Genomic DNA, 14364 nt, shown 5'->3' on the forward strand with positions numbered 1-14364 from the left:
GTTTCCTGTGTCAAGACAAAAAAAATCGCAAAGCCACAGGGACTCAGCCAGGCACACACGCCCACCACACAGGTGTGCGCACGCATGTGCGCACGCACACACACACACACACACATGCTCTGCTGACACACCATGTGCACACACACCAGCCCATGTACCCCGGAGTGCCAAGCTGGGCTCCGACCCGGCTTCCACTTGACATCTCCACCTCACATGCCCAAGCAGAGCCTGGGGCAAGGAGGGGGCCTGGGTTATTTGGCAGGCAACGCGCGTGCGGGGAAGCGAAGCCTGTCTTCATGCAGGTGGCCTGCCCCTGGTGACAGGGTCAGGTGGGAGTCCTGAGGACATGGCCACACTGCCACATTGTATTTCCCTCCCTGGATGTCCATCGTGGCCACCACGTCATTGAGAGGAGTCACAGCAGTTAGAATCAGTGAGGGCACCCGGTGGAGCCTGGACCTCTAGACCTGAGCAATGGAGTCAGAGCGGCGAGCAGACTCATGCTGCTCGCAAGTAAGGTGCCTGCATTGTCCCTGAGAAGACAGCACAACAGCACGTCCCTGCAGGCCCCTTTCCATTCTCCAAACCCAGTCAAGTTAAGGAAAATAAGGGCAGGACACATGTCATCTTGAAGGACGTGGCTTTCTCTGTGTACAGGAACTAGGGCAAAGGAGTGCCATCCAGAGAGCGACGTCTCACATGCCCAGCCGCTCCTGGGGTGCTGGCTAGAAGCGCACACTGCCAGGCGCGTGCTATGACGTCACTGCTTCTGCACCTCCCTCCCCGAGTGAGGCCGGGCGTGGGGCTGAGGGCATGTGGAGAGGGCACATGCCACTTGTCCAGCCAGCTACCAACAACAGGGAGGGAGAGGAGGCTGCCTGGTGAAGCTCTGTGAGGGACACGGGGCTGTCAGCCTGTCCCACTGAACTCCTGGAGCAGTCACTGGTCTCTTGTAAGCTTTCCCTGGCAAATCATACATGTCCCATGCTGTCCCTGGCACTTTCTTTGGCCTTTCTGCGACCTCCCCCACTGACCTGGCAAAATTAGCGAGGAACGCCCCATCGGGAGGCTGAGGACACTGGGCTTCCTTCACCACAGGGACAGGCTTCTGTGCAGGGCATTCTCCCACAGAGGAGTCTAGCCCCAGCACCCCTAGGCCCTGCAGACCAGGGTCATTGCCTCCAGGAAGACTAGGCAGGCCATCAATGCCTACAACTGTCCAGCAACCCTCGGACAGGCTGGTGGGAGCTACAGACCTCTGTACTGTGGCCAAAGTCCCACACTTCCTCTCCTGCCGTTGCCATGTCCAGGACAGAGCCAGAGGATCACCCTGGGTTCCTCTCTCCCGGGGTGCTGGGGACTCACCCTCTACACGACTGTACCACCATCGCCCTCTGCCATGAAATGCCAGGGATAAGCCAGCAGCAGCCGTCTGGCCAGGCACCATGCTGCACCGCTGCCCAGGCCAACGGCCCTGTGTAGTGGGAAAACCACGTGCTCTGGTCCTGCGCAGAGGCAGCCCAGCAGCCAGGCCAGGGGCTAAGGTGTGAGAGGAGGGAAGAGGCTCCACATTCAGTTGGGGGTGGGTCTGGCTTCTGGAACAAACTGGACGACTTCAGCCTCCCCATCCCCCAGGCAAGGAGGGCCAGAGGCAGAGGTGGAGACGGGGCTCTCTGGCAGAGGAACCCTGCCCACCAGGCTCCTCCTCACTTTCAAGCCCACTCAAACCCGTCACCAGGCTGTGTTCGCAGGCACATGTGAGATGCTCAGGAATTTTGTTCAGTGAATGGTATCTTTTAAAAGCTAGTCTGCTGAGGTCAATCCACTAATGTCTCAAAATGTGTAATACTTTCCCTAGATTAAACTACCTCTGCCGTTTTCTAAAGTGGAAGCACATTTTCAAATAAAGAAGAAAGGAACTGTAAGCCAGACCAGACAAGAGATCTCGAGTTTATTGCTCCTGGAAGAGGAGACACAGGTGGACTGCAGACAGACAGAAGAGCAGAAGGACAGCTGGCGCCCGAGGCGTCGTGAAGCCCAGCCCACAGCGCGCGGCCCTCCTGAGCACCGGGCTGTGTGGAGAAGGGACACACATGAAGACTGCCCCGGGCGCCCATGGAGTTGGCAGACCTGATCCTGGGTACCCAGCCTGGGGCGCGGGAACCCAGGACAGGCCACGGTCGAGGCGCTGGGCGTGGTGAGCACATGTCGCCAGGCCCGGGCCCACCCCCTGCCGGCTCCAGCCTGGTCCTGGCAGCTGTGGGGCGTGAGTCAGCAGGCCGAGCTGCTCACCTCCACACTCCAGCCCACGCCTCCCTTGAGGTACAGCCGGCTGCGGGAGGGTGGCCAACGCCATGAAGCAGGGCGCCTGGGCCAACTGGCTCAGGGGACTGGTGGGTGTCCGGCCTGCCCACTGAAAGCTTATCAGAGCCCTGGTCCTCCTGTGAGCCACGGGGCCTTTGCTCTCTGGCTCAAGGTCAATACTTTTTTTTTTTTTTTTTTTAATCTTGAAACTGAAACACTAAAAACGCCAGCTCTGCAGGTTTTACTAACAGAAGTCCCAGCCCTGCTCAGGGTGTCACTGAACCTGGGTTGCTGCTCCCATGGCACCTTTGCAGAGCAGAGGGACTATGTACCCTTCAGTGACCACCCTGTCAAGTGCGGACCTCGACTGCTGCCCCAGTGTCTCCTTTCAGAAGGCAAAACCATGAGGAGAGGGCTGCCCCACGGAGCATCTCATTAAATGAGGGCCGCGTACCACGGCTGTTCCCTTTTATTGAACACTCGAGTGAACCATGGGGGGGGAGCAAGCAGGATGGCACCAGGGTGCAGGGGTCAGAACCTGGAGGTACCTGGTCTTGGAGGTCCGGGTGTGTCCTGGGGACTGGGGGATGGAGGCAGCAGTGTGCTGTTGGGGCTGCTGATGTCCCCCTCCCCCATTAGGGTCAGGTCAGCCACATGCTCATCCTCCACGGTCTGGATGTCCCCAGCCTCTACGTCCCTTGACTGCCTCCTCCAGATCTGCGTAGTGCCCTCCTGCCCCTGGGGGGCACAGAAGGGCTCTCCAGGAGTATTCTGTCCAGGTGCAGTAGTCCCAGGGACCCCAGGGGGGCTGTGGGCGGAGCCAGGGCTGTGGGTGGAGCTGGGGCTCTGGGCAGAGCCAGGGCTGGTGGCTGGGCTGTCGCTGCAGTCCTGGGCTGGTTCCCAGCTCCCAGAAGGCTGGACTGCTCGCTCCTGGCCACAGCCCGCCACGGGTCTCTTGCTAAAGCCTTTGGCCGGGGCCGAGGTGGAGAGGGCGAGCTCTGCAGAACCAGTAGGCAAGCGAAGGAACTCGGGCAACACCAGGTCTTCCTTCCTCAGCAGCCCACGCTGGTCATCTGCTCGGTTGCTCTGAGCTTTGGAAATGAGCTCAAAAAACTCTATTGGAAGAAAATCCACATTGGCCCTCTTTAGAGAGGTTCCCCGGAAGCATGCCACAGCACAGCACACCCACAAGGGCGCTGCAGGCCGAGGCAGGCCAGCGCGCAGTGCTGCCTCCTCACAGGACTGAGGCTGAGGCCCGGCTGGCAGCAGAGCCCTTCTCAGGATGTGGAGGCAGCTCCATACCCTGAGGACCAAGCTATGCACCGGGCCTGAGCACACAGAGCCTGCGCTTCCCGCGTATGTCGTGGAGGAGGGCAGCCAGTGCTGCCCTGGCTGTGGGTCTCTGGCTAACGTCCAGGGCCCTTTGACACCTGCGCCCAGCTCCTTTTTGAGGACAAGGTAGAAGTGATGGCCAGACGAAGGCACGACAGAGCAAGAGGCCCCAGCTACAGCTGAACCCCCGGACCAAGAGTGGGACAGCCAGTGGGGTGGCTGGGATGGATGGCCCTCAAATCGCCTGCCACTCAGGGTCACCACCTCTGGGCAGAGGGTAGTGCTCCTAAGCCGTGGGAGAGAAGGGTTGTCCTGCCCAAAGCTGGCTCGGGGCAGACGGGTGCCCTGGGCCTTGCACCTGCCCTGCCTCTGTGGAAGTCCTGGCTTAGTCACTGGGTCCACAGACCCTTCTTTGTCGGGCTGGATTTTCACTGTAACTCAAGTTCACAAGTTCACCTTTTAAAAACGGGATTTCTGAACTGAGCTTTCTCTAGTACTTAAATTATACTCTGCATTTGTAAACCTTAAGACATCTTTTAAAATTCCACATTTCCATAATTCTCAGAAATGCACACATTCAAAGGGTGTGTGTCTTCTGCCTGGTGGCCACGGAGGCCGAAGGAGTCCTGTTTTTGCTTTCTTACTGTGAGGTTGGACTCACAGAAAGCTGGGACGAGCCAGCTGACTAGCAAGGACTCCCTGGACTACGATTCAGGTCCCAACAGCAGTGCTGGTCCGCTGTCCGTGATTCCCTTTGTTAGGAGCTTTGGGAATAAAAACAAGGTCCACCAGGGCTCTCATCTCCCAGTCTGTCTTCAGGGGTCGCCTGCACCTCTCCTGGAGGCCCAGGGTGGGGTGGGCTGCCTTCTTCAGGGCCTCCACTGGCCAACAGAGGTCAGCAAGCCCATGGCCCTCCCAACTGGCACCCCCACCTCCCTTTCACTGGCATCCAGTTCTGCCTGGTGACCCTCAGTGACATGGCCCCCTGATGCCAACTTTCCACCACCCGAGATAGGGCCCTGGTTCGTGTCAGGGGTCAGGCTGTGGGGGAGCAGGCTGCAGCGCAGTCGGTGCTGCTGGGCACAGCAGGGCCCCCTGACTCCACGGGAGGCCTAGCTCTCAGCCTGAAAACTGGGGTTTCAGCAAAGTCATAGCACAAGCCTCAGTGTGACAGGTCTGCAGTCACCAGCTGTGGACAGGGCAGAGTGGGCTTGGTGACTGTACTAGAAACTGGTAGTGCATTTACTAAAAAACGTGCAAGTTTTAAAAAGTACACATACCCTCTGCTTCGTCCAAATTAATTTTCTGATATTTTTTTTTCCCAATCTTTGCAATAGATTCTTCTCTCTTTGAAAGCCGGGGATCCCTAGCATTTTTTCCATTTTCTCCTTTTATTTTAATAGAATTAGACTTGCCTAGTGTTCTTTCCTCTCCCTGCATTAGAAGGAAAGTCAAAGTTCTACTCACATTCCAACACATGACAACACATCATTCACCAGGCATAAGGTAAAGGCTCGGAGGGACGCGGTGCGCTGGGGCGGAGCTGCACGCACCACCGAAGACCAAGGGCAAGGGCAGGTCACAGAACGAGAAGCAGTGAGGCCCAGCCACCCACCACAGGAGGGGAAACCCAGCCTGCTGTTCACAGGGGCGGAGCCAGGCCCGGCAGGGCCAGGGGGAGACCCCCAGGTGTGGTGCCAACCCTGCGCACAGAGCCTCCGCCAGGTTAATGGGTGACAAGGGGGCTTGTTGGGGAGAGGAGGGGCCAGGTGCCATGGCAGTGGGGTGGGAGCTAAGAGCTGCCCCTCTGAGAGGGGCGGGGGCTGCAGGGCCGAGCGTGTGGGGAATTACCATAGCCGCGTGGTTTCTGGGGCTGGAGTTCACTGCCGTGCTCCCTCGGCTGGGCACACCTTTCTGCTTATCTGCGGGCGCTGAAGGTAAGAGGTGAGTGTTGGGCTGCACCCTCCACACCAAAGCTGCAGAGGCCAAAAGGCACTCATACCCCTCATCTAACCAGTAGCTAAAGCCAGAGACCCACCACCTCCCGCTGCTGCTGGGTGAGGGCGCCGCACGGCTTCTCTGCGAATTTAACAGGGGACTTCAGGAAGAGTAGTGTTGAAACCTCATTTTGTATGCCATTTGGCATGCACACTCTTAACACAGGAGTGGTGGGCAGACGGTGACACTGGGCATGGCCCCAGTGCCCCTGGAACACTGCTCTCTTGCTCCCTGCTCAGCCTCATGAGCACACGACTCCCCAGAGGCTCGGCTGTGCAGATGCCACAGGCCCCACAGTGCCTAGCCCTGGAGGGAGGCGCAGAACCTGCCAGGCAAGGCTGGTGGCCGCCCTACGGGGGCTGCACACAGCACTCAGCCCACCTGGCTCCAGGGCTGGGGCAGGGACATGACACTCTCTAGAGCTCAGGGCAAGGAAGTGCGAGTGGGACAGGAACAAGTGCCCTGCACCAGGCCCCGTGTGACCCACCTTGTGGGAGTCACCTAGGCCCAAGCCCCAGAGAGGAAGGCACGGCCAGTTGCGTGAAATAGCTGTGTATAAAGCAAACTGCTCCACACAGATGAGCATCCGTAGTTTTTAGAAAGTTCCCCAGGAGACAGGCTCCCTGCTATCCCTGCATTTGGACAGTCCTTTGGGCCACACCTCTGCCTGCAGCAGCTACAAGCAGGCCTTCCCCTCCTGGACTAAGTAGCTTTCCTTGAGGACTCCTCAGTTTTCCAAAAGGGTGCAGACTCCTGAGGTGTCTGGACAGAGAGGCCTTTGGCATTGAGGTGCCAATGGGAGAGCTCTGTGAACACCTGCCTCATGGCACATATGGGCCATCACAGTAGGACAAGCCAGGAGAGCCAGCCTCAGCCCCTGCTGGATAGGGCCAGAGGGACAGGCCCCAGATCAGGGCACTAGGTGAAGGACCAAGGGGCCCAGACCAGGTTGCATGGCCCTCGGCATTCCTGTTTTGGAGTGACTAAGGCCTCCCAGGAAGAGAGCACCTTCTAGTACTTTCTAGCTACAGTGCTCTGACACATGAGCATGGGGGCAGGGGCTGCCACCCCTTCCTATAGCTGAGAAGATGCACCCCAGGCAACTGGGCCTCCTTCTGCTGGTCCTGCTCCTCCTCCACGCAGGGCTGAAGCAGTCTCCGTATGAGAAATGCTGCATTAAGGGTCCTCTGCCATGTTGGGGTCAACAGGCCCTCAGGAGGTCCGCTGGTCCTCAGGAGGTCCTCAGCCCCAATGCACACCATCAGGGGTAGCATTAAGAGACCACAGCTGCTCAGCAGCTGGGCGGTGGGCTGGGCCCAGCAGGCTGGTGATTTGCTGCCTGTGCTCACCTTTTCCTCGGGAAGGGTCCTTTTCCTCTAGGACAACTCTCTGTCCATCCAGACTCGATATGGGGGCACCAAGGTCCAGGGGCTCCTTCTCTCCATTCTAAAGGCAGAAATGGTGCATTGAATTATTTACTCAGATCGGAGCTTCTGGGATAGTTGCTTCTTGACCGCCTCTCACGCCAGCTGGCCCTGGGGTCAGGGCTGTCTGCCAGGGTGAAAATGGAAGTGCAGTACCCAAGGAGCTGGCATGTGGCTCTGCCCACCAGTCACTAGAGGGGAGACTGGAGACCCCTGGTGCATGCTGGAACACCTCCTTCCGCAGCTGAAGGTTTGCCAGTACTCAAAAACCACTCTCGGCTATTGATCTCAGTTGGCCTAGGTCTCAATACGACTCACAGCCTCCACGTGACTAGAACCACTCGGCCCGTCCCACACACCGTCCTGAGAGATGCCGAAAGCAGCATGTGCTCACTGCAAAGCAGAGAGCAACAAGCAACCACAGGAGCAGCTCCGACTCCACAGACCCCAACTCTTGTCTCTGGCCAGAGCTCTTTTCCTTCACCAAAACCCCTGCTTAAAAAAGAACACTTGAGCTTAAAGTTCGGCACTTTCAACTCCCCTCAGTCAGGAGAGCATGGAGAGTATCAAATGCATGTTGGGGCTGACTATGGGCTCGGGAGGGGCTGGCCAGTGCCCTGTGGCCCCCAAGCTCCAGCTGCAGCCTGCCCTGTACTGACTGCCTGAAAGACAGAGGCAGACTCCACACCACAGCACTCAGCCAACACAGCACCGCACAGCCAGACAGCTGACTCCGCTGCTGGCCAGTAAGTGCCCATGGGGACAGGACTGGTGTGGGCTGGGGAAGGGGCACTGCTATCCTGCTGCCCAGTGTTCCTCTCCCTAACCTCGTTCACACGACAATGGGGCGGGTGGACCTTTTCCTGTCTATAAGGGGCAGTTGGGAACTGGGACAGTGCGCTGAGGCCTAGCAGAGGGCTGGCCTAGCAGCTGGGTGGGGTGGGAGGGCTCTGCTTTCTGGCAAATCTGCACATGGTTGTGTGCGTGTCCCTCTCATTATGGTTTCCAGGAGCAAGACCACAGGGCAAATAATAGACCTTTCCAAAATGACCACGGCACAAATAAACAACAGGCATCTCCACTCAGTGAGAGCAGCACAGGGCACGGTCCCCTGACCAGGGAAGACAGTGCTGAGGCGAGTCATGCTGCTCTGCCCTCGTCCCCAAGGAGCAAGCCCCGGAGGCCACAGCAGGCCACACTCACCAGCCTCACCAGCAGGCTGCCAAGGTCCAGGCCATACTTGGCCACCACTGGCCGCAGCACCTCTGTGACAGGCTTGGTGGGCTTGGCCTTGAGTCCCACCGACCGGTTAATTGGAACGAGATCCAGCCTGGGGAGGGAGCATGAAAACACTCATAAAGCACTCATACCCATGCCTGCTGGGAGACCTCGGGAGCACCAGTGCAGAACCACGACAGTGTGGCAGGCCCAGCCACTGGCCCAGCCTGCTGTAAGCACCTTCCTCCATGCAGGAGCCCAGTTCTTTCTGGTTTGTGGAGCTGGGCTGAGCAGGGGTCACAGAACTCGTCCTGCACAGACATCCAGAGCTTGCGGTGCAGTCTGGCCACCTCACACGCCCACCAGGCAGAGAGTGCCTGCCTCCCTTGCCCTCTGCGGTCTTAGGGCCAGAGCAGCCCATCTGCAGGACACCTGCATCCCACCCGCCATCGTCAGCACCTGCCGGTCCTCACGGCCTGTCACAGGACAACCGCACATCCACTGGGGGAGAGCCCAGGCCAGCAGCACGGCTGGCAATGTGGGGAAAGTCCTGAAAACCAGAGGACTCTCCAAATGGCACATGCATCATTCTCTTACCGAAACAAAGTACGCTTTTCTAGGCGCAGGTCCCTCGAGGCTAAGATGCTGCTGTCCTGATGCAGCACCAGTGGCTTGGAACAAAGAGACCACAGTTAGAGGGGAGCACACAGCTGTGCAGAACGAAAGGGCAGCTTCGAAATAGCCCTGCACAGCGAAGGCTGTCCCTCTCCAGGTGCCAGCCCCATGTCACACGCAGCCACTCCCAGCAAGCCCACCCAACACAGAGAAACCAGACAGCCAAACGCACTTAGAGGAGCCCATTGGCAGGTCCACATGGCCTGTACCTTGTCCCCGCCCACCAGGAAGAGGTCCACAGCAGCCCCGTTGATGCCATGTCGCTCACAGAGTCCAGCCAGGACCTCTTTGATGGAGAACCCTGCCTTGACGGCCACGGCACAGGACGTCCCGTCCGGGAGGTGGACACGACAGTGCTTGGCAGCCTTGTCTCTCTCAGGTGCAGAGGTCCTGCTGGTCTCTGCCTACGGGGCAGGGAACAGGCAAGTCAGTCACAGGTGTAGGCGGAACCTCCTGGAGCTGATCCCAGCCTGGCTTAGGGACCCAACAAGCTGTCTGTCCCACATGCAATCCCCAAGATCAACCCCACTGTTACTGGGTTTTCTGATCACTGGGAAGGAAGGGCACCCACCTCTCAGAACACGGGCAATGCACTTTACAGGCTGTCAATCTAAGCAAGACTGTCCTGTGCGGACACAGAGCCCCACATAGCTAGGGTCACTGGCCACATCTCATCCTGACCAGGAAGCAGACAGCCACATGGCAGCTCATGGTACCAAAGCAATGAGGACAGGCCACCTGAGCATGGCACTGGCCCTCCCAGGTCTCTCAGACCCTCTGCATCAGCAGTGCCCTGCAGGCGTCCTTCTGCTGGCCTGATGCCACTTCATCATCACCAGCTCTGCCTCAAGGCCTCAGAGTCCCTTTCACCAAGGCACTATTTCAGAAAATGGGCCAGTTGGGACCATTTCTGAACAGTGCCCTTCCCTGTATCCGTTCAGCTGTTTCCAGGAGGAGCATGGCCACCCTGGATCCTGGGTTGGCAGATGGGGCTGACAGTACCAATGCCAGTCGAGGCCTCCAGAGGCCGCTCTGCTCGGCTCACGCTTGGTCCCTGAGACCCCACAGTGTTGATAAGGGAATAGCACAGGAGTAAGACTGGGCTGGCTGCTGGATGATGGTGAGCATATAGTCCCATGGCCAGCCAAGGGTCAGAATGAGGACACCAGCCACCAGGCCAGGGGACCAGAGACTCGCATGAGGCAAACCTAGTCAGCAGGACCACCCAACTGACCCACAGACAGCACAGTAACAAATGATTCTTGTTCTGAACTATCCAGGTGGCAGCAACAGTTAACTAAGGGCTGGAAACCCCTTAAATAGTACTTAGTGTAACTGAAGAAGAAATGACAGTCTACATTAATTAATTCCACTTGACAATTTTGAATGGCAGGATGCGGCAACCAATAAGGTTTCCCAAAATTCTTGTCAGACAGAAGCTAAGAAGCTAGCAGATCCTAACCCATGCAACCAGCGCCTTCCACACTGGAACCCGGGGCCAGAAGGAGCACAGAAGCAGAGAGTGAGAGACAGCTAGAGTGGGGGTCACCGGCTGTGCCTGGCTCCCTGGGTGGGCTGGGGGAGCAGAAGCACTGGAGACCCTGCAGGCAGCGGTACAGACAGGCATGCTGGAGTTAACAGGATGGCGGCAGGGCACCTGGGTTCAAAGCAGCTCGTTTGCTCCACGTAGGGGTTCAACAAATGTGAACTAAGTTAGAACAAAGGGTTTAAGAAATAAAACCAACACTAACTTAGTCCTTCAGAAGCACCCCTCCCCACCTACCAAATAGTTTTCCACTCTGCCTCCAGAACCCAGGAACCCGGGGTTGGGAGAGCTGCTCTTTGCTGCCATGTGCCCAGCTTGTGAAGTGATCCCTGGGCTTTTCATGAGACACACTTCATCCATCAGCTGGTGGGTACAGCCTGTGTCCCTGAGGCGAGGGGAGGTGGTAACTCACCAGGTCCAGGCTCCCTGACGACGACACAGAGCCCTGGGACTCACGGCGGCACAGGCCTCCATTGGCATGAGGGGAATCTTGATGAGGGAAACAGACTCAGATGAGCCCAAAGCCACAGGTGTGTCCTCCTCACTACACACAGAAACCCCACCCCCACCTGCTGCCCATGGGCTGAACAGGTGACAGGACAGAAAGGAACACCAGCACTTCCTGCTCACAGAGGCAAAAGCCTGGGCTGACACAGCCCCCGAGCTGTGCCGGATCACCCCTGTGCCCTGTGCCCTGCACCGCCCTGTGTGCTCCAAGCTCACACCCCAGTCATGGCAGGTGCCCCACAGAGAGGCTGTGTGTCTTCAGTCACATGCAGACATAGGCAGCTCTCAAAGGGCCATTCCTGGGCCTACATAAAAGTCCCATGGACAAGAGAAGATAGTTAGCTGATGGCCACTTCTTATCAGTGATCAGTCCACATCTTCTGCAAAGTCCTACAGAGCCAAGAATGGACCATGGCTAACAGCACTGACGATCTCTTAGGCTAACCTGTGCACCAGATAACTGGACAGAGAGGACTTCTAAAACCTGGGCCTACTCCTGAGTCAGGCTGGGGGTGGTCAGGGCTAGAAATCAGTAAAACAGCAGGTCCCAGTGACCTCCTAGCCATTGGCCCACCCCAAAGTGGACTTCCAGGCTCTGTCCAGGCCCTGTTGAGGCTGAACTGGAACATCTGAACTCTGGGGAGTGCCAGCCATCGGGATTTTAAAAGACCTTTCCAGATGGTTCTATGGGCCTTGCCAGGTGTGCAATGCACTCTATGGGGCCCACACTCCCCATCTCCCAGGAACTCGGGAGCCCCAGCCCCACCTAATGACAGCATCCGTCCCACAGGTGGCCCCTTGCTGAGGTCTCACTGCCTTTGCTTTGAAAAGACCACCTGCCAGCATGACCAGAGCTTGGGGCTGGCCAGGCCCCCACCTGCTAGGGTCTCCCAAAGGACAGGAGTGAGGGTAGCTCCAGCAGCTGCTCTGAGGGAAGAGGCAGCGAGTGCACCAGCCCCTTGGCACAGCTGTGGAGGTCGGGGCCTCCTGCTTGTCTCCCTTGGGCACCCTGTCTTGTTCTTGGGGTCACTCGTAGTGTTTACTGCCCAGTTTAAACTAAGGGACCAAATGCTTAGTGTCAGCCCCATTCCTTCAGGCCGGATCCTCATCTCTGAAAAATGATGTTTCTCTAAAACCTCCAGGGAAGAGAGTCCTCCCAGCTCCCTCGGCCTCCTCACTACCCGGAATCGACGGTTCTACCTCTCTGTGCCTGCAGCATGTATGCTCCCAGCCGGCCGGCCCATGGCATTAGGGACACAGCGTAGCCAGCAGCCAGCAGCAGCCTGGGCTTCTGAGGCGGCTGAGCACTAATGAGCCTGCCTTTCACCCTCCAGTCACCACAGGACTCTCATCAGTATCAGAAAAGTCAAAGGTAAAAGCATCTGGAATGGGCAAGCTTCTATAAGGTCTACAATAACCAAGAGCCATGCCTGGGACATGCTTCAGACACCTAAATAGCCTCACATCTCTAACACACGGAGAAGGCGCATGGGAGCACACGCTTAAAAGAGACCTGGGCAGAGAGCCAACTGCCCCTGGGTGAACAAACGATGGCACACTTGTCTTCTCTTCTTACTTGATGATCTTTCCCAAATTTTCTAACAAACACCTCTCACTTTGACAGCAAGAAGCAGCAGGAGAGGGACACAGAAGTGGGGAAGTTCCAGAGCTGGCCTGCTTCCCTGTCTGGCCCCTTCCCAGGCATGCACCCCCACCCTGGCCTCTCACTGTGGGACACAAGGGCTGCATCCCCGGGACAGCAGCTGCAGGCCCTCTGGACGTGCACACACCGTTGGCATGGTCCCCATGCTCCTTCCTCTTCTGGGACCGCCCAGTGCTCCTATTCCTTGACCAAGAGAAAAAGGCCCCTTTCCGTTTCTTCTCACTGTCCTCGTCCCCCACGTCTTCATTCAGGGATCTTCCTGATTTTGACTTCCCACTTAACTGTCAGCAAATGGAAACTTCAGTTAAAACAATGCGGAGTTATTTTAATATTACATGAAGTGCAAAAGGGGCTGAAGCCTGAGCTGTAAGCCTAAGGACTCTGTGGAAACATCTACATCTCTGCAGGTCAAGGGGCAGTCCTCGCACCATCGCAGCATCACCACGTCTCCAGCTGGTGAAGGGACAGGCAGGCACAGCCTCACTCCCACTACCTATGCAACAGCCCCTCACAGGTATGCGCCCGTGGCTTGAGGCTGGCCCCAGCACCTTTTTTGGAGTGGACACGCTGGAGTGGTCGGAGCTGATGCTGTGCTTAGAGGCAGGGCTGCTGGGAACCTGCTGTGAGTCTGGGAGGGCACGGCCTTCCACCTCAGCCAGGATGCACTCTTGATACAGCTGGGATTTCAGAAAGCGAGTGTAGCTATCAAACTTCATCAGGTTGAAAATCTGGGAGCAAATGCAATGCCACACAGTTAAAGGAGGAACTGAATACTCGTCTCTGACCAGGTCCCAGGTGGCCACGGGTTTACACCCACCACCTGGCCCTGTTCAGGAAGGATAGCATCTTAGCCCAACCCCGCGGGCCCGAGGGTATCCAGGCTGATTCTCCTGCACTCCTGCAGAGCTCACTCTCTCTCTTCACAAGACAGCTTTTCCTTCCTCCCTCTGAAACAAGCCATGTGAAGCCAGCAGCTGGGGATCCCACAGAGGGAGAGCTGCCTGGAGAGGACCTGCTTCCTTCTAGTCAGGATGTCACTCTGGCGAACCCACAGCACAGCCTCCGGCAGGGGCAGTGGAGCATACAGCTGGGTAGCCCTGGTCTCATCACATACTCTCCCAAAATTAAACCAAGGCCAACAGACAGCCCCTGGCTGGTGACGCTTTGCCTTCGTGATGATGCCAGGTGAGCTGTGTTCCAGTAAGGTGGGCTCAAGCTGCCTACTTCCAGTCTGGATCCGCCCCTGGTTGAGTGCCTGCAGTGTGGTCCTCTCTTGAACACTGGGTGGCAGCAGCAAGCTGCAGCACCCACTCTGCCCCCACCAACACAGGTTGACACCAAGGATCCATGGTGTACCAGGTGGCCGAGCACAGGTGTTGGGTAGGTGGGGTGCACTGGTGGTTTTCACCCACACGGGTTCACCGGGCCTCGACCCTGCCCTCAGTCAAGGGGTGTCTGGATGCATCAGCCCGGAGCACGTGATTCCCTGTGCATGCACACACGCCTAGGCACAAGCGCCAGGCCTCTGTGGTGCAAGCTTCTTACTTTAGCCCAAACGAAACCAGCCACTTTCACCTGAATTCCCCTGGGGTCAAAGCTACCCACCCATACCCAGGCCTGTCAGCAGCTCCCTGGCGAGAGCTGCGGCTCCTGCCTCTGGCCTGGCTGGGATTCTGGCTGGGATTCCTGGACAGGGC

The 14364-nt window shown here is 57.7% G+C and overlaps 1 protein-coding gene and 1 long non-coding RNA gene across 5 annotated transcripts in view; one reads left to right on the forward strand and one right to left on the reverse strand.

Moving 5' to 3' along the window:
- Rgs12 (regulator of G protein signaling 12) overlaps positions 1-14364 on the reverse strand; it is a 115251-nt gene that overhangs the window by 4998 nt on the left and 95889 nt on the right. For 3 of the 4 annotated variants that reach the window (XM_046423449.1, XM_046423450.2, XM_046423452.2), the window contains 10 exons: positions 13216-13395; positions 12795-12948; positions 10910-10986; positions 9161-9355; positions 8874-8947; positions 8262-8388; positions 6984-7080; positions 5488-5567; positions 4917-5070; positions 2853-3419 (listed from right to left, as the gene is read on the reverse strand). In XM_046423449.1, coding sequence (XP_046279405.1) covers positions 2853-3419; positions 4917-5070; positions 5488-5567; positions 6984-7080; positions 8262-8388; positions 8874-8947; positions 9161-9355; positions 10910-10986; positions 12795-12948; positions 13216-13395 — 1705 coding nt within the window. Of the gene's footprint in view, positions 1-2852; positions 3420-4916; positions 5071-5487; positions 5568-6983; positions 7081-8261; positions 8389-8873; positions 8948-9160; positions 9356-10909; positions 10987-12794; positions 12949-13215; positions 13396-14364 lie in introns of those variants that run through there. The other variant, XM_058572448.1, reaches the window with a different exon arrangement.
- LOC131423371 (uncharacterized) lies at positions 829-2757 on the forward strand. The gene is made up of 2 exons (XR_009224839.1): positions 829-952; positions 1859-2757. It is a non-coding gene; the product is annotated as an uncharacterized LOC131423371 (long non-coding RNA).

This window comes from Marmota monax, unplaced genomic scaffold (assembly GCF_021218885.2).
Source record: "Marmota monax isolate L192 unplaced genomic scaffold, Marmota_monax_Labrador192_F-V1.1 WCK01_AAM20220418_F8-fsc00009, whole genome shotgun sequence".
Taxonomy (NCBI): Eukaryota; Metazoa; Chordata; class Mammalia; order Rodentia; family Sciuridae; genus Marmota; species Marmota monax.